The sequence below is a fragment of the Thunnus maccoyii genome, chromosome 9, assembly GCF_910596095.1.
Source record: "Thunnus maccoyii chromosome 9, fThuMac1.1, whole genome shotgun sequence".
Taxonomy (NCBI): Eukaryota; Metazoa; Chordata; class Actinopteri; order Scombriformes; family Scombridae; genus Thunnus; species Thunnus maccoyii.
Window position 1 is genome coordinate 32,175,006 of NC_056541.1, and position 22,018 is coordinate 32,197,023.

General features: G+C 39.2%; 1 protein-coding gene across 2 annotated transcripts in view; it reads right to left on the minus strand.

Moving 5' to 3' along the window:
• si:dkey-61l1.4 (collagen alpha-1(I) chain) overlaps positions 1 to 22,018 on the minus strand; it is an 88,282-nt gene that overhangs the window by 52,757 nt on the left and 13,507 nt on the right. The window contains exons 1-6 of one of the 2 annotated variants that reach the window (XM_042421491.1): positions 18,904 to 20,008; positions 17,956 to 18,103; positions 16,919 to 17,077; positions 16,475 to 16,667; positions 15,610 to 15,717; positions 14,364 to 14,441 (exon numbers count right to left, since the gene is read on the minus strand). In XM_042421491.1, coding sequence (XP_042277425.1) covers positions 14,364 to 14,441; positions 15,610 to 15,717; positions 16,475 to 16,667; positions 16,919 to 17,077; positions 17,956 to 18,103; positions 18,904 to 19,030 — 813 coding nt within the window. In that variant the 5' untranslated portion in view covers positions 19,031 to 20,008. Of the gene's footprint in view, positions 1 to 14,363; positions 14,442 to 15,609; positions 15,718 to 16,474; positions 16,668 to 16,909; positions 17,078 to 17,955; positions 18,104 to 18,903; positions 20,009 to 22,018 lie in introns of those variants that run through there. The other variant, XM_042421492.1, reaches the window with a different exon arrangement.

The window sequence follows — 22,018 nt, forward strand, 5'->3', positions numbered from 1 at the left end:
CACTCCTGCTCTGACAGACTGGAATCGCTGTATAAAAAGACAAAGAAATCAAATCCTAAACCAACACTTGCATACAGACCATGACCACACTGAAGTTGAGAAGGTAAGCCACATCCAAATGACCAGAAACATCTAGCTTCTTCAGAGATTCCACAGAGGGACATCATTTTTTTTGCTTTAAGCTTTCCTATATTTTAATTATGTTATTGTTTCGTAGAGATTTGATCATGTTTTATCATCAGCCCCTTTAATGTCCAGCCGTATGCCACAAGGGTTGCCTCTCGGTGTAGTCATGTCCTCAGCCCCTTGGCCACACAATTTGTCACAATAACTATGAAGCAGACAAAATGTAGTGAAATAATTTGTCTCAAAATTGTCTACAACCTAAATACAACAAAAATGAAATTTAACCCTTTGTAAAACCACATTATGTCATTTTTCATTTCTGTTCGAATTAAACAAACAAGATGTAACATGCTAATTAGTGAGCTCTAGAGGTGGTTAGGAGGATTTTGCTAAGCTATGCCAACCAGCTGCTGGGTGTAGCTTCATATTCACCATACAGATATGAGATTGGAAACAATCTCTACATTACTTTCAGAGACACTGTAGCCCAGATCAATATTAATGTATAACATAATGAATGTGACAGGATGTTTGCATATTTATGACTGTGGGCTGCTTCTGTATTGTTTGTTTATGTGTAAATCCTGTTAGATCAGTGATGGTCAACAACCAGGCTATGACTGGGTACCAGTCCGTTCGGTGTTGGCTTCTAGACCACAGGTGCTATCTGACTAGAAGAGACATCTCATACCCTCCTGTCTCCCATTCTTGACAGCAAGGAATAAAGTTAGTCTGTATCCACCACCACCACTCCTACACCTGCACCATAGACCAGACATTTGTATTGTTCTATTTCAACATATAATTATATATAGTTTTTAATCAGGACAAAATCCTATTTAGTAACCACTGAGAGCCACTCCATGATCCTGCACAGGATAAGTGGTGCAGATAAAGGATGGACGAGTGATACTTTTGCTGTGTCTCATCCTAAGCATGAAATAAAACTCAAAATTAGTTGTTGTCAATTTTTCTAGCCGATGAAGGGTACGATGGCTTCTCTTTAGGCACTAGTTGGATATTTCTCTCTTTTTTTATAATAACAATACATCAACTTTTCATGTTATATCTAGAAAAGTTTCTTGTTTTAATGAGATAAGTCTGTATGTTGTCTTTTATATCGACAAGATATGTTAATTTTGTGCAATAACAGGATCTTGTTAAATCAAGATTTTTTTTTTTACATTATAACGAGAAGCTGAGAATGAAGCATTTAATACAAAATTCATTTGCATTGTATTCTTTATTCTAAATGGATCAAATTGTTTTTTTGTTAGTGGCTCACATAAAACACATTGCTTGGAAATGTAGTGCTAATGAAAACCATACATCACTTGTTTATATGAGTCTTCTTGGATACACATGTGTCAGCGAGCCAAGAAAAAACATATTTCTATTGCATTTTGTCTCATTGCCAGAAATGATATTGTTTGTCCAGTTGGACAGTTGGAGGCCATGCATGTCATGTTTAAACACATCTGGTGCAGACATTTTACAGCTGCATCTGTATAGGGGATACTAAAAAGGACCAGGACAACATGAATGACAGTGGCCTGGTCTGGTGTTCTGCTTAAGTCAGCACACAGCACCAGAGTCTTGATCCCTGCAGTTGGGCCATAACTGATCCTTCATAGTCAATTCAGCCACAGTGAGGAGATGTGGCTCCACTTTAAATGCTCTGTTATCTAGGATAGAACAGAAAGGTCAAAAATTAAATCATCAAGCACTCAGGCAACATCTTACATGACTTTGGCATTTTACCGGCCCACTGAGTCAGTGATAATATGTTTTGTCAGTTGTGAAGCAATACAAGGGAATATATTTCTTTTGCAGAACAAATGGAAGAACATCATCCTTCATATTTAATCTCCTGAAATCCTTGAGTGTGCTACGAGCCAGGGACAACTATCCATAGAATTCACATATTAGGTGAGCAATCAATGATTTTCTTCTTACATTTCATTTTGATTAAATGATTGGTAATAGTCCACTCCCCACCGCAAACATTTTGAACTCTTCCTTCCTCACACACACACACACACACACACACACACACACACACACACACGCACACACGCACACACACGCACTCTGAGGAAGGCTGAGCCCAAATTGTCCATGTTTGAAGTGTACTGTTGGCAGTCATTTCAGAAGATTTGCCAGTGCTCATCTAATACAGTACTGTATGTGAATGCTATGAAAGAATACATTTTCTTACCACAATAACAACAATGTCATTTCAATTGGGGATGCTTTCCCTGCTTTATTAGGGCCCAAGCCCCGAGTGGTGCTAAGGACCTATTGTATCTGAAGGAATTTTTCTTCTTCTTCGAAATGAATTGTGAACCGTCAATGAGTTTTTGAGGGGCTAAGGCTGCTCGAAAACTCATGAAACTTTGCACATGCATCAGTGGCCAGTGAAAATTGACACACAAAATCCAAAATGGCTGACTTCCTGTCGGGTGAAAAAAAATTTCTGGGCAGTATAATGAGAGCAATGATCCCACTGAATTTCATGAATATCAAAACAACTTTTTTCCAAAATGGCCCTGTGCCCACTGGCTCCATAGCACCCCCAAACACAGGGCCATTTTGGTTGTTTTGATATTCATGAAATTCAGTGGGATCATTGCTCTCATCATACTGCCCAGAAATTTTTTTTCACCCGACAGGAAGTCAGCCATTTTGGATTTTGTGTGTCAATTTTCATTTTACGAACAGGTTTGAGGCCTTCAGGATGCGCAAAAACACACAAAACTTTGCACCCATGTTCGAACTAGTAAATATTTCTATTTGATATTGCAACTGGGCTGGGGTGTGGCAAGGCAGCTCTATAGCACCCTGCAATTACTTTTAGCATTGTTGAGGTGCTAGGAATGCTTGAAAAGTCACGAAACTTTGCAGATTCATCAGAAGTGGTGCAACTTGATATGCGATATGGGTCTTGTGTTTGGGTGTGGCAAAATGGCTCAATAGCGCCCCCTACACAATTTCAAAGTCAAAGCCCCCACCTTTAAATTTGACAGAAATTAACAAAATTTGGTAGGCAGATCTATCATGTTAAGACTAACAAAAAAGCTTCCTGGAGCCATACCCTAAGACCAACAGGAAGTCAGCCATTTTTTATTTGCTTTGAATTAACATTGTATTAATGAACTTCTTCCTAGAGAATTAATCAGAGCAATTTCAAATTTGGTCAATATCATCTAAAGACCTGTGTGATGAAAAGTTATCAAAATTTAGAGTTTTCATGGAACACCCTTGACATGGCATGCCAGTCAATTTGCATGATGAAACAGAAGTTGTTGTAACTTCACTTTCATCGTCCAATCTGCCCCGAATTTCTCATGCTTGACAAGAGTCCAGGCCTTAACACATCTACACATCAATATTGATTCATAGTCATAGCGCCATTTACAGAAACAGGAAGTCAGCCTTATGTGACAAACATCATCCAATTTAAATTTACATGGTGTGGTCTAAACATGATATACAATGACATAACGTATAATTAGTAAGTGTTCTTAGCTCTGTGTAGTAGAAACAGGAAGTGATATTTAACTCCTTTGAGCAACATCCGATATTCATGAAAATGCATATGTATGTCAGACCACCTCCAATGAATGCATTGCTGCATCAAGGACTCACTTTTTTAGCACCACCTAGTGGCAGCAGGAAGCAAGATTTATGTTACAAAGCTCCTTTAATTTACATGAAATTCAAAGTGTGTGGTGTACATTTGATATGCAGCAACATAATTTAGTGGGTGTTTTCTAGCACCTCATAGTGGACACAGGAAGTGATACTCATCTCCTACATGCAATGTCTGGTATTCATGAAGATGTATATCCGTGTCAGTTGCCCTCTGGTAAAAGTATTGCTGCGTCATGTTGCTCCACTATAGCACTTTGACTGCGGCACACTCCAACGTGCACAAAGATGCAAGGGCCTGATCATCGCTGCTTGTAGCTTTAATTCTATTTTTACTTTTGTAGTTGTGTGGTAAATGATAAATATACAGTAGTATTATCTTAGTCTCTGTTTTCCATCAGTGAAAGTAAATATATGTTTCAGGGTTGGTGCATTAAAAATACTGAAAAAGTCCCTGTACACCTGAATATGTAACAGGTGCATCAGAGGAATGCACAACTTGAATAAAAATGAGAAAACTACTGCAGACTGTCTTGCTTACTGCTCACTTATTATATTACAGTATATATTATAGTGTATTATATACCTGATGAAGGTCAAACACATCGTAAACTAAGAAATATTCCAGCAGTAAGTGAGATGGCGTGCGGTAGTTTTCTCATTTTTATTTAAGGATCAGTACATTAAAAATACAGAAATTTAGCTCTAAATCACTTATTAGACTTAAGACAAGAAGAATAATTTTTTTATGTTATTTGCCAGGAAAATATATATGTATATAAACAAATAGTGTAAAGGAAAACATAAATATAGGTTATTAAAGGAATTGGAACAAGCAGCAGATGCTGTCGTTTACCTTGGAGGAGAGTTTCCAAGAAGCATCTTTCATTGCTCCGTTAATCACTCCCTCCAGCATTCTGTGTGTGTGTGTGTGTGTGTGTGTGTGTGTGTGTGTGTGTGTGTGTGTGTGTGCGCACATGCACACACGCACACACTCCTCCTCTGCCCAGGTGTCAAGGAAATAAGACATGGAAGAAGAGCTGAGAGAAAGGAGGGAAAAGGGAAGATAAAACCCAACTAACGAGTTAAGACAATATATATTTTGAGAAGACCCTAACATGTAATTAGGGCCATAAAGCCTGCATTACAAACAGACACGTTTAAAAGACACGGACATATACCAGGCAGGGAGGGTCTAATGAAAGATACTATTAATTATGCATTAGTATTACTATTGCATTATAAAAAAAATGTAGAACCCAGTATTTTTGGAGTTTGACTTATGCAGTATTAGATCAGATGAACTATGTTTGCCTGGTTGGATTGGTCGAACCCTGGTGTGGAAACCACTAGTAAAGGATCTGCACCGAAAGGACTGCTGTTTGTTTGTGGTGTGAAAGCAAAGCAGATTTGATCATAGTAAATACTGTATGTTACTTAAGCATGAATTCAGAAGCTGAACTAATCCATCTGTTGATTGTGAGCAATCTTATCAGCGATATGTAAGCAGAGTAAGATCATTTGGAAACAACAGTAAAACGTGAGTGCAGGGGTTTCTCTCTCACATCGAGTGAAAGTGAGAAGTTAAACCAGAGGTGTGTTGTGCTTGTGTCTTACTCTGTGTATTTTGGCAGTTTGACTGAAACACAACAATCCCACAGCTACTGGCACAACTGTCTACTGTGTGACTTCATTCTTGCAGCTCTTGATTTGACTGCCATTATGAAAAAGTGTGACATTTTTAATAAAACAAAGACCCTTTACCTGACAGTCATACACTGATTCATGGTATACTTTGTGATGAGAAGTGAATGCAATGTCTGCATCAAACTATTGAAAATGAAGTGTATTCAGTTTCATTTGAGGTAACACTTTGACATAACTGTAAACCAAACACATCATCCGGTGACATGACAGATTAACATCCCGCCCTGTGATAGGCTGGCCCCTCTCAGCGTGTAATCTGTATCCAGTCAGTCAGCGACAACTATAAGCTGCAATAAATCAACTAATCTATATCTCTAGGTGAGGAAATGACCTCTGCTGAAACAGGGTCTGAATGCGCAGCTGGGCAAACATGTTCCATCATCTGCAGCTATACATAACGACTGCAGTGGTTGTTCAGGATTTTGCTGAAGGAGGTCTGATTGCGTAAGGAGATGTGTGTACTCAGCGTTGAGGGAGGTCAGCGGGGAGGTCAGGAGGCATTAGTAGCATCTGAGGTCTGAGTTGCCCTCACATTGTTGTTTTGCTTGCACGGAGAATTTCCGGTGCCAAATTTTCACTTCTGCTTCACATTCTCGTGCTCTGTGCACACTGTTTAAGTTCATCAGAGAACATCTGATCAGAGACAAAAAAAAGCATACAATTGCCCATATGTGCTGGCAGAGAGCAACGTGCTTCATATGGATTGATTTAAACAGGCCTCTATGAATAAAGGGCGTTTACTTCTGGCTGGACTTTAGAAGAACCGTGACAACATAGCTAAATTAACTCCTACATGGCAAGAACAAGAATGTCATTTTAGATACATCTTTAACATGATACAACAAGCACAACAAAATGCATGCATCCCAGGAGGGCCAGTCACAGCACTTTCTAATACTAACTAACACTGACTCTCTGTCCCATCCCTTACAGTACATACCACATCTGTCTGTTGCCCATCCATAGCCAGTCCCATATGAAGAGTCTCCTGCAGCCAAAGGCAGCCCAGCACACAGGTTAACATAATCCACATGGCTACAGCATGTCCTCACTCAGTGCAGCTGTGCTGAAGTCAAGCAGAGTACAGAGTCCATATGCTGCAGTCTACTGGTCCTGTTAGGGCAGGAGCTGTAGGCTTTTCTCCTCCTCCAACTGTCCCTCATGGAGCCAACAGAGACACACCCAGTACTCTGCTGCCATACACACTCTACAGTATTGCTGCACTACATGCTGCCACACCCCAAACTATTCACTCAGCCAAGGAGGTGGGATGCTTATCTCCTGTGCTGCTGCTGTCACATCAAAGCCTGATGAGATACTGTTACCTCCTGTAAAAGTAGGGAAATTTAAAAACATCTTTCCACACTGGCACCTTTCCATGTATGTGGAAATCAAATCAGCCATTACTCATGCAGGATCAAACAGTGAGGGAGAGATATAAGGGACAATAAAGCTAAAAGTGGAGCTAAAATTAATACTAGAGTAGAATGTGTTAAGTTGGACAAAAAAAATGTGAAATTTACAATCATTGGAATACATGAATTTAATATGAAGTAAAAAATTGAGTGAATGAATTCTGCACAGCAGGACATACTATGAACAAGAAGTTTTGAATGAAATATACATGACAAATGCGTGAAAGTGGATTCATGTCAGTATCATGTGTTGTAGAACACAATGCGATCTGTTCAAACATACCAATTTATACAAATAGGTTGTACCATACAAGTTAGAAACAGTGTAGAGTTGCGATAGAATTTAGTTTACATCCTCCCTGAGCAGATGGAAGTTATTCCTTGGAACAGTTGAAAAGATGACAGCGGAAAGAAAAAGTTGCTTTGATATTTTGACTGCGGTAAGTATAATTAATGACACTGACATGCTTGCATGAAATTGTGCTGTAAAGTTACATTATTTGGACTAGAAGAAGTGTTATAATATGCTGTGTTAATTCCTGCTGGCACCAGTAGGTTGCCAAAAACTTGTAACTATTAAAGTATTAACTTGGGCAGTGTTTTACACTAAGAAGTTTTCAACAGACTGTTGTTGATGTTGTTGTAATTTAAGGCCAGATTTTTGTGGAACAGCTATTTTCACCATAGTTAATACCTTAGGTTAAGTGTTAGGTAGTTAGTTAGTTAGGTACCACATAAGCTAATTTTAAATGACTCTGCATTATTATATAATCAAAGACTTTATACCTGACAAGAACAGTTATATTAAGCAGGCTACTTGATATAGCTGTTCTTATCAGATGAACCAAAATATATAACTAGAACCTTACAGTCACACCTTGTGTTAATACATAAACTTTCCATTTCAAAAGTACATATTTTTCATACTTTTAATTCCTTGTTTAGTGTTTAATCCAGGACATCTGAACCATTTCCTACTTCTTCCCTGCTTTTCCAGATTTGTGTGGGATGGCTCCGCTGCAGCTGGGTGGCTTTAAGCAGGTTTCACTACATTAGATGGTGTCAAAGACAATTAGACAACTCTCCATAATAATAGGCTATATTGTCAGAGTGATTGTAAATGGTCCCCAGAAGTCTTTCATGTAATAAGTGGCTTCTGAGCATAAAACCATAGCAACAATCTGCTAATGATCTCACTGAGGCTGCTTTGATTTCTATAGAAGAATTACAGAGGAGACCCACAGCAGCACAGTGAGCGGTGGGGGTCTCAGAGGTTTTAAAAAGTGGGATCAGAGGTAAGAAGGAGAAACTGTGGTCAGTAAGAGTGAGGGGGATCACATTAAGAATGTTTGTCTTCAATGAGGCTTTCAAGGTGTGGCTATATATTGTGTTAAAGAGTAAAATCCCTCAGCAAATAAACAGGTTTAAGTCCCATCACAAATATACACAGTCTGTTTTCTATTACAGCACGCTGTTAGGATGTGATATGTTTTCTCAGGGAAGGTTTCCGTCGGGTGTGAAACAGACATAGATAGACTCAGCGACTGCTTTACATCAGGTTATGTGTTTTGTTAATGTGGTAGCAGAGTTTCTTCTCTCACACACTGTGCTCAGCTGAAGTCGGTTACACCAAATTACAGGCCGCAGAGTATGATGTGAAGTCAGACTGGGCTGAGGTCTGAGATGATAGATAAGCACTGCCAATTGAAAAGAGTGCAGACATCTGGGATATGGTACAAGTACAGAGCACAGGCCCCACTTTAAACCCACACTCTGCTGCAGATTTCCTCTGCCAAGCGGCGACAAGCAGCCGGGCGCAGAGCCTCGACTCATATCTCTACATATGCAAACAGATTTGCGCTTGGTTTGTTGTGGGTTTTTATCTTTCTGCGCTCTTCATTTTTTTGGCTACATTCACACTGTAGGCCTTTACGGTTCATTCTGAATAATGACTGATTACTGTTTCTGTGTAGCTAAAGATGTAACCCACATTTGATAACTACTCTACAGGATATGAAGTGACAGCAAAGTTAAAAAGACATTCACACAGTCAGATTTCAGTATCCTGCATGAGGCTTCATTGCTCTCATTTTGTCAGAAACATTAAGGCGGCTGTTTGGAGTGAATGATGTTAAGTTGACATGTTGACATCTAACAAAAAAAAATCGATTTAACTGTTCGACTATGAATGACTGAATGACATCCACGTTATAGTTTACAACTACATGTTCAGGGGAGAATTTCAAAATCAGCCTGCTCTTAAATTTTATGAAGTGCTTTCAGATAGTGAGCAGTTGCTGCTGTACTTCTTTAAGCTAAATGCTAACTTGCTGCCAATGATGATGTTAACATGCTGACGTTTTGCGGGTATAATGTCCTCCATATTCAACATCTTAGTTTTGTGTGTTGCTAACATTTGGAATGTTTTGCAGGCATTTGGATCATAAACCAACAATTCATACTGTGGGTGCCACTATCTATCCAATAGTTCTTGAGATGAAATATGTCAATCCCAACCCATCTAGCAGATGTTGAGATACAGTATTTCACTGTATTAGACTGGATAAAACTTTGATCTGCTAATGCTCTTTGACCTTCTATGAAATGGGTCATTGGCAAGTCATTGGCTTCCTGTGGAGTTCTTGAATATCTGTACCAATTTTCATGTGAATCAATCCAATAGTTGTGGAAACATTTCACTCAAAACCAAAACAGTCAAGTCATGGATCACCAAAATAATTTTTAATTCACAAAATAAGATGTGGAATAGTAAGAAATGATATTGTAACATAATGAAACATTGGTCAAATACTTACTTGTGAAATTAAAAAAAAAAAAAAGCAGAATTACAAAAGTTTTTTCCATTGAACTAAATGACATCATTAGTGTGCAGGAAGCAATAGTAACACAAGGATAGAACTATCCACATCTCTCGAACGTCACTTGAAGCCTGACAAGATGGATTTTCACGTGATCTTGTGATGTTCTGAACACTGTTTTTGAGCCTTGTCAGTTCTGCCAGAGATTAAATTACATATGTAACATATGATGAACGACATATGTAATCATTTTATTTAAAATATGGTCAAACATTAAGCTAACAAGTCTGCTTTCAAAAGTCCATGAGTCATAACTATTGCATGCAAGATTTATAGGGCAACCTCAAAAGATGAGTAAAGTGAGTTCAGGTGGATTTACCCTCCAGTTAACCTATACATTGAGGGACCTCGTCTATTAAACTGTCTGAGACTGAGCTGGCCTGCTCACACCTTTAAATGAACGTGTCTGCTGTCTCTACATCATTATACTGTACTGTGATGGCAGACCATTCACTTACAGAAAACTGCAGCTGCTGTGGTACCCAACCTGGGGGTTGGGACCCTTCTAATGGGTCACAAGATAAATTAGAGGGTTCATAGGGTGATTATTGGGACAGGAAAGAAGTTAAATAAGTTGACTACTAAAATTTTGATTCTTTTTTTTTCAGGTCAGGTCAGGTTCAGGTGTTGGTTTGCCTGTGCAGCTTCTGTTTAAGTGTGTTCCTGCAAAAGTACATCTATGCTCAGTGAAACTAACCTGCATAATAAGATCAAGAACTAAATGAGGGAAAATATATGAGCAAAATCTCAACTTCAGTGAGATCAGGGCCGAAAACACAGGCAAACCTTTCACAGCATGTGAAAGAATGGCTGAATGAATGACGGTCTTGATCAAAGAAGCATGAAAGACAATCTGCAATGAATAACATTCACTCACAGTTGAGTTGGATGTGAAATAGTTCAGTGTTGTAAAACACTCCATCTGGAGGGCTGATGTCTGACACAGATTTGCCTTGACTCGCAATGAATGGACTGACACTCTGACCTCCAAACTGAATGATGATGCTCCTGTCTCTCCACCCAACTCATCATCATCATCATCATCACAGGGTTCAAACATGTGTCACTGACACATGGCTGAATACTGCATCATGTTCATATGACAAATTCACTATCAGTAATAATAACATGTTATGAAAGTGCCTTTAAATATTTGCCGTTTGTGCGCAGTGCCGTTGTATTTTTTGTTTCTTTTTTACTACAATATAAATGTCTTTCATCCTGAAATAATTGCAGAGTATGTATCCAAAATCACTCTGCTGTTAACTTATTCTGTATCATTATTCAGTATTCTGTAACTATAAAAGTTTACTCTATAGTGATGGTGATATTGAGGTTTTGAATACTTTTTGTTGGATCAGGTGACAGATGAAGTGTTGCAAAACTATAATTTTGTGTTGACTGCATTGTGGGACAAAAGTTAAAAAGTTACAAAAGTAGTGTACATACTACTACTCTTCCCTGCCTACTGCTGGTGTATCCCTGCGTTCACTGAATGCTATTGTTACAAATGGTCAAATAGTGTGGCTTGCATGCACCACTACACATTTGCATTACTGTACTTATCATGTCATCTGCACCTGCTTGTATGTGTGTCCTTGTGCATGTGCTTGATACAAAAGATACAACAAAACTGGGAGATGCTCATCAAAACATTGCTCCATAGCGCCCCCATAAATAAATGCTAATGTTGCTCTGTGTCTGCTAGATGTGTAAATAGGCAACTGTTTGCTGGCATGTTCATCATGACAGCTTTATAAGGTGATATATGTATGTATGATATATTTATGTCAGTGTTGTGTTTACCCTGCTACCCCCAAGTGGCAAAACATCCATTAAAAAGCTGCTTTAAACTCAAATTATACTTTGACTTGTCTGCATAGCCACAAGGGTCTATGTGATGTCAATGTCATCACCAGGCCAAGTCTGCAGAGGTCTGTGGATGTTAGCTTACAGCCCAAAATTTATGATAGCGCCTGCACACATCCAGCTATGCAGACAGCCAATGTAGTATAAAACAGTACGTCCTGTGTGTCTGCCCGTGTTCACTTTAGTGTTGACATTCTGCTATATGGGCCAAAACTGAACAACAAACATCTTGACAAGATGCAAGTCAACACATTTATTAGTTAAGGGCCAATGTGTTACCATGTTAAACTGTTGCACTTTTTCTTGAGCTGAAATGATTTCAATCATTTTCAATTCTTTGGGGAATTCCAAACTTTTGTTGGTAGCCTACCTCCTGTAGGCTAGAAGAGCCTGACAACATATCTGTCACACTCTGCCTGACCTCTGAACAGGTGGATGGAGCCCAGGGGCTCTGGTGCAAGTCTCAGCAGTGTAAAAGTACAAATCAACACTACGGACGCCGTTAAACAGAGGTCATGCATCCTGTCCTCGGTCCTCGTAAACTACAATTCTAGTTAGTTCTAGTAAAGTTTACCACTCATTCTAGACCGTTTTGAGTATTGAAACCAAAACATCTAACAAATTCTATTTATGAATGAATGAAATGAAAATAATAAAATATTCAGTTTTTATTTACTCTCTGTCAGGGAGGTGTCGACTCAACTCTGTGCTAATTGTTGAGGTTGTAATTTGTGTCGTTGTTTGTCTGTCTGCTGTTTGTGTCATTGTTCTGGCTTCATATGTAAGAGGATCTTTGTATTATGTTACTGGGTGCACCCATCTCCAAAACAAACTGAGAAAGGTTTTTTACAGTCAGCAACATACTGCTTTTATTAATAACAGTCAGGCCATTCAGTTAAAGAAAAAGCAGCTGCTTCAAATAGTAAACGGTCTGATGAAAATCCAGTAACCAAATGCTACATTTTCCTGTGAGCATTTATTAATAAAAATAGTCTCTTTCAGCACTGTTCAGTGATGGTCAGTAATGTTCAGTACTGTCTGAAAGCAGACAGCCTGATTAACTGAAACTATTGGCATGGGCTTATATGGATATTCACGGTAACCAGAGGATGTATCTTAATTGCTTTTGGTGACCTCCTGACCTTTCCTCGGGCCAGCAGGGCCTCCGACTTTAAATCTTTGTTTTAGAGGGGTCACAAAGTAAACAGGTAAATAGACTTTTTAAAGTTTGTGATGGACACTTGAAAGAATATGGAGGGTTTTCACCACAGTGACAGCTGGCAGTAGGCCTCTAACACGGAGTATGTCATTTTATTTGAGGGTAATGATATATATCACGATATAAAAGGATAAAACACTGGTTTATACATTTTCTGGAAAATCATTAAACAAATTGTTATGACATGAATGTTTCTAATGTTAATCCTCTACAATGCAAATCCAGTGGATTAAAACTGTACCAATCAATAGTTTTACATTAACAATGGGACATATGACTAGAAGTTTTGCCAACTGCAGTTCCTTCCAGAGTCTTTAAGCTTCTTTTAGCTTATACTGATGCAAAAAAATCTTATAAAAAACCCAATACTGTAATAAATCAGTTATACTCATTGATTTGCAATATTGCCCACAGTGGCCTATTAGTGGGCTGATACAACCAGAGATATTAAAGTGACAGCTAACTGAATATAAAGAGTATGGCAAAATCTCTGATGGTGTATAAGTTTTTATTGTTTCATTGCCTACATTAGTTGACAGTGACAATAACCTAAATAAAAAGAAAAATGACTCTATTACAGTTGGCTTTGCTGACTTGTGTTTGATCAGACAAACAGTATGGACCTGTGTGCTGTGATAGTGGTTTACAGTATGACATCAGTGGCACAATTTTCAAACGATCATCACCATTTATTTCAAAATTCAAGAATACACTCCTTCAGATGAAGCAGGCTTGCTTTACTGCTAGTACAAAATGTGGTGAAGGAAAAAAATAGATCTGCGCAAGCAGATCTTTAATCATCCAATTTCTCCAGCCAGATTTTCCCAACCCGCATAGCCGTCTGAACCACTAACTTTTAGGCTCCCACCACCCTGAAGAGTACATCCTCTGTTGAGTGCGGAAAGTTGGCGAATATCATTTGAGGGTGGATAGTGGCGGTACTGAGGATGAAGCTAGAAGAAGCGGTAATGAATGAACAAGGGGCCAAACCACAATCCTCCCTGAGGGGCGTTTATCAGAGCCAACACATCCTTCAGCGTTTGCACGTGCATGGACATACAACATGCTGCTGTGATGTACTGAGCGCTGATACAGGCCTGTTCCCATGCTGCTAATGAAATATTGCCCTTCCCCATTGGGAAATAGAAGCTCTGTGCTTTACAAGGACAAACTACAAATCAGTAATATATGTTTTGCTTCCATTATAATTAACTTCCCAGAACACACTTAAAGCCATTCATTCGTTGTTCCTCTGCATTCGTCACTTCTCACCTCTGTGCCCTCACTGTGTTAGAACCATTACATAGGAGCTTGTACCACTAGCTGCACTGTGAAGACACATGATGTGAGCAAACACAGCACCGCTATCCCCACATGAGCCATCACTCAGATGGGTAACAGGATTCAAACCTAAATCAATGTCTGTGCAATGAATGCAAACAGTCCATTACATCAACTACTTGTCAACAGTGCACAAGCTTCTTACTGTGGACTCACCCGATGTATGGACTCCCCGTCTGCAGATCCTTCTGCACTGTTAGATGAGTCATGGGGCCTGGTGCCAGAGCGCAAGTTCTAAATGAGCAGAGAGGGGAAAAAGCATGAATGTGAACTAATCATTTGGTTATATTTAATACGATAAATGGTATAAGTATGAGCATCAGTCACTCTGAGAGAAAAAACAACAGATTCAGCCTAAACTCAAAGTCAGTTACTATTTTGGATTTCATAGTTTAAAAGGCAAAAGGACTTTAAAACTGCTTGTAAACTCTGTTATGGCAAAGTCACATACATCCAATATGTGGGATCAACTGGCTCAACACCGGCTTAAGGCCTCCTTACACTTTGCGAGGTTGAATTGTTTGAGACTAAAGTTAACAAACATGAGGAAAATGTGATGAAATCTTTGTCAATCCAAAACTTTGCTTTGGATTGACAAAATTTGCTCCTAAATTCGGAAATTTAGGAGCAAATTCTCTTAATGTGACTGCTGCTACAATCCATATCTACAAACCAACCAATCGGAATAACGCATGAAATGACACAGAATACACTGGCCAGTGTGACATTTCACAAGTGCCATTTTTTAAAATTATAGTTAGGGGGAAAAACACAAACCTAAACCACAGAGGTGAAACAAGAAAGAAGTGTGTGTGGCTTTGATGTATTTTCAAAACAGCAGATGGATGATGTGAACTGATGACATGTCTTTGCTTTCATATACCTTCACCACACATTCATCACATAATTTGACAGCTTCAAGTTGATATCATGCAGTCTGACACGGATTATGATCAAGATTTTATTATAGTCTTCTTGCACAGAGTGACATGCAATAAACTTACACACTTGTTGTCATACAGTGTAAAGGTGCCCTTACACAGCTGAAGAGATTCTGGTTTATCCTCACATGGATCTTATCTTTGTGGTTTTACCAGTTATTCCTGCTGTTGAGGTCTAATAAATGCACATTTATATGAATCCATAAAATAGATAGTACATTTCTATTTGCATTGAAATTAAATGAACAGAGAGAAAACAAAAAGAAAACATCAAACTGGCCATGGATTTACTGTTTGTTTGTGTCTACTTGTCACAGAATGCAAGTCTGATGGCTGTTGTGTGTATTAAGTATTAAGATTACATATCTATTGCCACTTTCATGCCAAAAAAAGAAAGAAATGTTCATGGTTTCTCTCATGTTTTCTAATCTCATCTATAGCCTTTGTTCTGACTCTCCTACCCAGTGTGTGTTGGAGGTTGTTGGGTTACAGGCAGGCTGGTGGAGAGTACAGTGGCCTCTTGCAGCGTCTGGATCCCCCATCACAAAGGTCATTTGTCTCACTGCACCCTGAGGACACCAATAGGAAAATGAGACCCTGCAGAGAGGTCAAAGGTAGGTAAACCACAGACCCTCAACCCCCCCTCTCATCATACAGACTCTTCTCTCTCCACCAACTGAGGAACCCTGCTGGGATCTTCCCGTACTGTCCCTCTGACCTTGACTTCAAGTGTCACAGGTGAGGGAGCAATGTGTTTGGGTTTGACCATAAAACTGAATGGATATGATCACCCACAGTTACTCAGTTATGTAACTACACTCAGGTCAGTCACACTAAATTATTATTGAAAAGTGTTTGATTGCAGTCAGTTTGTAACTGCGGTCTGAAATTCACCTTCACGTTCCACTTATGAAGCTTTAATTATTATTATTATTATTTACTCTGGGTATATTGTACTACTGTTGTGCCACAGTTAGCTCTGAATATTTCTTCCAGCACTGAAAATACCCTGTTAAATACCCTGTGTGTGCACTATGAGTCCTGTGCTTTAGCAATACTTTGATCATTCCTGCGAGAAAAAAATGCTGATTGTAAGGTCAAGTTAACAGCAAATTTCCTTCACAATAAAACTAAAGTAACACAGTCATTTCCACTATTCAAAATTTAATGCGGAACACATAGAATACAAACATCCTTTCTCTACTGCCACCAAGTGGCAGAAGACAAATCAGTTCAGCCCTCTGAACACACATAAATTACTACCAAGCAAACATTAAAATATGTGTTCAAACACAGGTAATAAATTAAGCAAGTACACTTTCGTACCTCAAAGGGTGTCTCAAAGCCCTCCAGGCTGCCTCCAACCATCAGCAGGCCATCAGTGGAGATGCCCTGCCAAGGATAGGCCCAGTTCACCCTCTCCACCAGCCAACAGTCCACATAAACCTCCAGCCAGAGTGTAGACACACCCAGTGATACCTGGTGCCACTGGCCATCACACATAGACCTCACTGGAAACCTATATTAGCAAGAGATAGAGGAGATAAAGGACCTGTGAGAGAGGAGACATAAAAGTGCAAACAGCATGTTGTGGCTGCTTGTACAACAAAAAAGTCGTAACTATGGCTCAGATCTAACACAATCAGATCATCAGATAGTTTAATTCTGGTTTATTACAACTGCTGCTTCTAGCTGTTTAGTTTACTGGAGCAGAGTGTGTTGTACATGCCGTGGTTAATCACAGTGCAGGAGAGGACTGACCAGACGTACTCATATTCTCTGTGTTGGGTGGAGATGAAGGTGAGTGAATGTGGGCCGAGGCGGAGCTGCAAGTGGATATGATGCTGGGAGTTTAACAGAGTCATCACACTGCTCTCCTCCTTCTGAGAGCTGCGCAGCTCCAGCAGTACACTGAACTCATCGCAAAACCTGCAGGGAAGACACACAAACACTCACAGAAGACTGTACACTCATAAACACAATTGAAGAAACCCCCCGGTGACATGCATGCCTGCAAACATAAAGACATACTGGACCTACATGTAGATGATAAGAAGTTGGATATCAATCTCATGTCTGTGCTCTAAGTATGAAGTGAGGACATGGTTAGCCTAGATTAGCATAAAGACTGGAAGTAGGAGGAAACAGCTAGCCTGGTTCTGTCTGAAAAAATACATCTGCCAACACCTTTAGGGCTGCAACTAACTATCATTTCTCTTATTGATTAACCTGGCAACACATTTCTTGAATAATCATTTTGTTTTTGAAATGTATTAAATTTCCCAGAGTTCAGAGGTTACGTCCTGAAATCGTTTCTTCCGTAACATTTAACGAGCTGAAAACATCAACTTTTTTGGCATTTTTGCTTAAAAAATGAATCAAAATAATTGGCAATTAAAAGTCTCTTTCAATCAACTAATTGTTTCGGTTCTAAACAATGACAATTGATATTTATTTCATTTCTGCTGGAAATTGAACAAAATGTGTTACACAGATTAAACAAATGAGATACAACATGTTAATAAGTAAGGTTTAGAGCTGTTATTAGGTGTATTTTTAAACTTTAGACAGAGCCAGGCTAGCTCCTTCCAGTCTTTATGCTAAGCTAGGCTAACTGTGTCCTGACTTCAGCTCTGTACTTAATAGACATGTGGTTGATATCAATCTTAACATCTCACTCACAGAAAGATAGTAAATAGTCATATTCCCAAAAATGTCACAATGATCCTTTAAATTTTAGATTCTTATTATCACAGAGGGCTGACTGTGTATCTGTGGAGACTCATTAAAGAATTAAAACAAAGTACCTTGGTCCGAACATCTGCTGTGTGGCCATTATCAGGTTGGCATAAAGGCCAATTTGAAGAGTAAGACACTTCTGGTCATCCATTGATAAGGACACGTTGTTGGCATTGACCACCATCTGGGAGAAATGCTGCAACAAATCCACTTTCTCTGTTGAGAAACCAAAACAATACTGGTGAAGTAAACTGAGCAAGCTAAAGACTAGAGTGGAGACCAAACTAGAGAGTAAAGATGAGTGAAACATTCATGCTAATGCAATAAATACAATGGCTCTGCCATAAAGTCTACTTTTACAAAGCTTATACATTTTTAGTTTTTGTTGATATTGTCAGAAAGGTGATAATTCTACTTTGTGCTTATTATTGAGGTCGCACAGGTTGGTAGTGTACTGGAGTGCGTTATATTGAAAGGTGTTTCTAATAATTTATCTACTCCATTTACATACATGAGGGGGGCATAATATTAGAAACTCCTTTGTCTAATAAACAATTAATGAGCTGCATAAACAATTAATTAAAAATACTTACTTACTTAAAATTAGACAATTAAATTAATTTAAAAAATAATTTAAAAAAAACAAAAAAAACAACCACTTGTACTGAAAAAACTATCTTACATATTATATTTTTACATACTGTGCTGTGCACAAGTCATGGCATTATGATCACTTGATTTTGGGTGTGGTTACTGAAAATCTGGTCATTATAATCAATATCTGAAATCATGTGGATTCATACATTTAAATGTTGATTTATATGTGTTTTGCAATCTGGGTGCTTGAAATATGGAATGGAAAAAATGGGTTGAATACTATGGGGTCTGTAATTTAGATGCTTAGACTCATATTTCTGTATGAGACAACAAAACAGCAGCCTCACCATTAGCTCATCTCCTGACCCAACACTTGAACTTTTGTTACATGCCACTGCAGAGCCGATGAAGTCATTTACCATGGTATGGTAGTGAAATCCAACACCCACTGTGGGGGGGTGATGAAGCATTCATCCATTTCTCACTGACTGGACTGGGGCTCAGCAGCACTTTAATAGCCATGGATAAAGGAAACACATGCACCATCACTGCTGAGGATCTTCAACAGTGAGCGAGTCAGCGGCACTAACAGCATGTAACTGCATCCACAGAGTGTGACGTGTCAAAATGTTATATTTTATTCAACGTAAGGATCCAACAGGTCTATCAGTCATACGGGTGCCTCTGTATGTTGGCATGGCCATTCTGCTTTAAAGCCAATTCTATTGTTGCCAGTAATATGGAACATGAAAGAAACAGGGGAATGTCCTCAGACAGGACATATTTAGCCAGCAGAGGCAGTTCCATCTACATCTGCAGAATGACTGGAATCAGCATATATTCATATGTTATCAGTTATCGAGCTAATCCCCAAAGAGTATGCATCCATATAAGTGTCATCTGGGTTTTCTTTATAATGGAGTTACAACATTTAGCAAACAAAGCAAGCCCACTGAGACAACAGGACTTTTGAGATACAGGGTGCAGTCACTGGACATCATGCAAGAACATTTTCTTATCATAAATCTCTCTTACTCTTTTTTGTGAGGTTTGCTTGTATGAGTCAAGTCAGAATCACAAAACTGCACAAACTTGTGAATTGCTTGTCTCAACTTGATGAATGAAAAGTGTTCCAGACAGTGTAAGGCAAGCTACTTGAAAAATGCAATCCTTTACATATTACATATTGCTCCTTTAAATAGTAATTACATTACTTAACTAATTACTCAATTACTGAGTCTGGCTGCTTTTAACCAGCTTGAAAGCCTCTGCAGCCACATGTTCCATCTTCTGTGTTTAACACATGTAGAAGAAGAAAAAGAAATGTTCTGGTTTATCAAGCAGCAGCCAGCAGCGGTTTACTGACCATCAACAGCTAGCTTAACATTAGCCACAGTGACTGCATGAAGTCCCGTCCTCTCCGTGAAGCTGCTTTGTTCTCACTGATTCCTCAATGTAGCTTTAACAGCAGCTAACGTTAGTGAGCCAGCTAAGAAATTATAAAACTTATAAAAAGTAAAACAACTTTGGAGTTACCCTGCAACAAGCTAGCATGTACAGGACCAGAGCTAATATCAACTCTCCAACACTGGTCACAAGAAAAACATCATGTCAGCTCCAAGTCTTGTTGGAAATCAGCAGATGAAAATTTAGCCCCCCCAAAAAAGTAAAAAATTATCCAAATTTAAAATTAATGAAATAAAACAGCTGGAAATGCCATACTGTGACACATAAAGAAGGAAGAGTTTGACATTAAGTTAGATGCCAAAAAAAATCTTGCTAAAGCAAACTTCTTCACGACCTAAATATGAAGCCGTCACCCTGAGAAAACCATTATATGTGATGTTACACTGTTGGGTAAAACAGAGTATGTTCTCCCAGGTAGCAACGTGCATAAAGACCCTGCAGCAGAAAGGCAGACTATCTATTTGACTATATTTGACTCTGAACCACTCCTGAATTTTATTGGTGTCTAGAAGAAAATTCTAAATATAGGAACATTGGTGGATGTGACATTTTCTCTTACATCACTATGTGCCAAAAACAAAGCTAGTGGATATCTTTGTCTTTGTAAGTGGCCCAATGTACCCAGCTGTTGTTTGTCAAGAAATATAAGTGATCTGACCCACATTCAGTCTATTTTAAAGTCTATTTTAAACAGACAACAATTTTCATCTGATCAAGCGAGACAGTAAACAAGTGTTTTTCTTGAAATGTCATGACATAGTGTCTTTTTTGGTCTGTGTATGTGTAGTGAAAGACACACACCAAGCTCATCACTCAGTGCATTTGTCCTCCTCATCCTCCATCATCGAGACTCCAGTCACACATGACTGGGCTCTGATAATGTGATGAAAGCTCTGGCTTGAAACCACGAGCTGCATTCCACTAGCCTGTATATTCTATACAGCATGAGGCTGAGTGAGGTGCTGAAAAAGAGACATGCATTCTTGTGTGGAGGTATTAATTTTATATCGTACTCTTTTTCCTGTAGTATGTGCATTCTGTGACCAAAATGACCACCAGCTTTCCTGACTACTCAATATGAGTGGAAGAAGAAACTCCTAACCGTTATGTGTGGAACATGATCACAGCAAGTCCCATTAATGCACAGTGAGAGAGAAGAACACGTAGATGGAAAGGTGTTATTTTTCAAAGCAGACAGATTGACTTGACGTCTCCAGATAGCAGCAGAGAAACTGGCATCCTGACTCCATGCTTTGAGAGAAGATGAGAGGTAAATTCGGGATTAACTCTCTCAGGAGCCACGCCAAACACTGAGAGTTTCATGGCTAGAGTGTGTCTGGAGCTGCCAGAGGGCACAGTCGATACTGTCCTCTTGTGTTGGTGTTCAGACTGAACCACAGCATGTATATAAAGACAGACATAGCGAGGTCTGACGTCACCCGCTGGTTTACATTGGAGCTGGTTTGAAGCTCAGAGTTGCAGCTTATGGTCAGTGACACATTTTCCTTTTGGAGCCGGGACCTTCCAATAAAGGAGTGCAGGGTGGAAAAACATCCTGCTACCTCAGACCCAAGCTAACGCTAGCTTACTTGGGCTAATGTTAGCTACTTTAGCTAAATTGTGCTAACAGGGCAGGTATCATAATCAAGTAACATTAAACTTGGTGAAAAATTGCAACAATAGTCCGACTCCAGGAGCTGGGGAGAGCAGCAGGTCAGACAACTGTCAATCACAGCTGTCAATCAACACCCACACAGCAGACATCAAAGCTACTATAAGTCTTCAGATCTTATTAACAGAGCAATAATTTCTAAAATGACCACCAGCAACTTTTTTAGAGATTGAGACCATAATGACTCGTTGAAAAAAATGACTAACTTAATATTTCTAGAGAGAAGTTGAGGCTTTTTGAATGGGGCGGTTGGAGACAGGGATCTTTGGAGACAGCATCTAGCAGCTGTTGGTGGTATAGGTTCTTCAACATTGGCTTCAGCCTCATGGCAGTTTGGTGAGGATTCATGTTTGTACCTGGCCAGTACAGCCTGTCTGCCAGCTATCAGTGGCCAG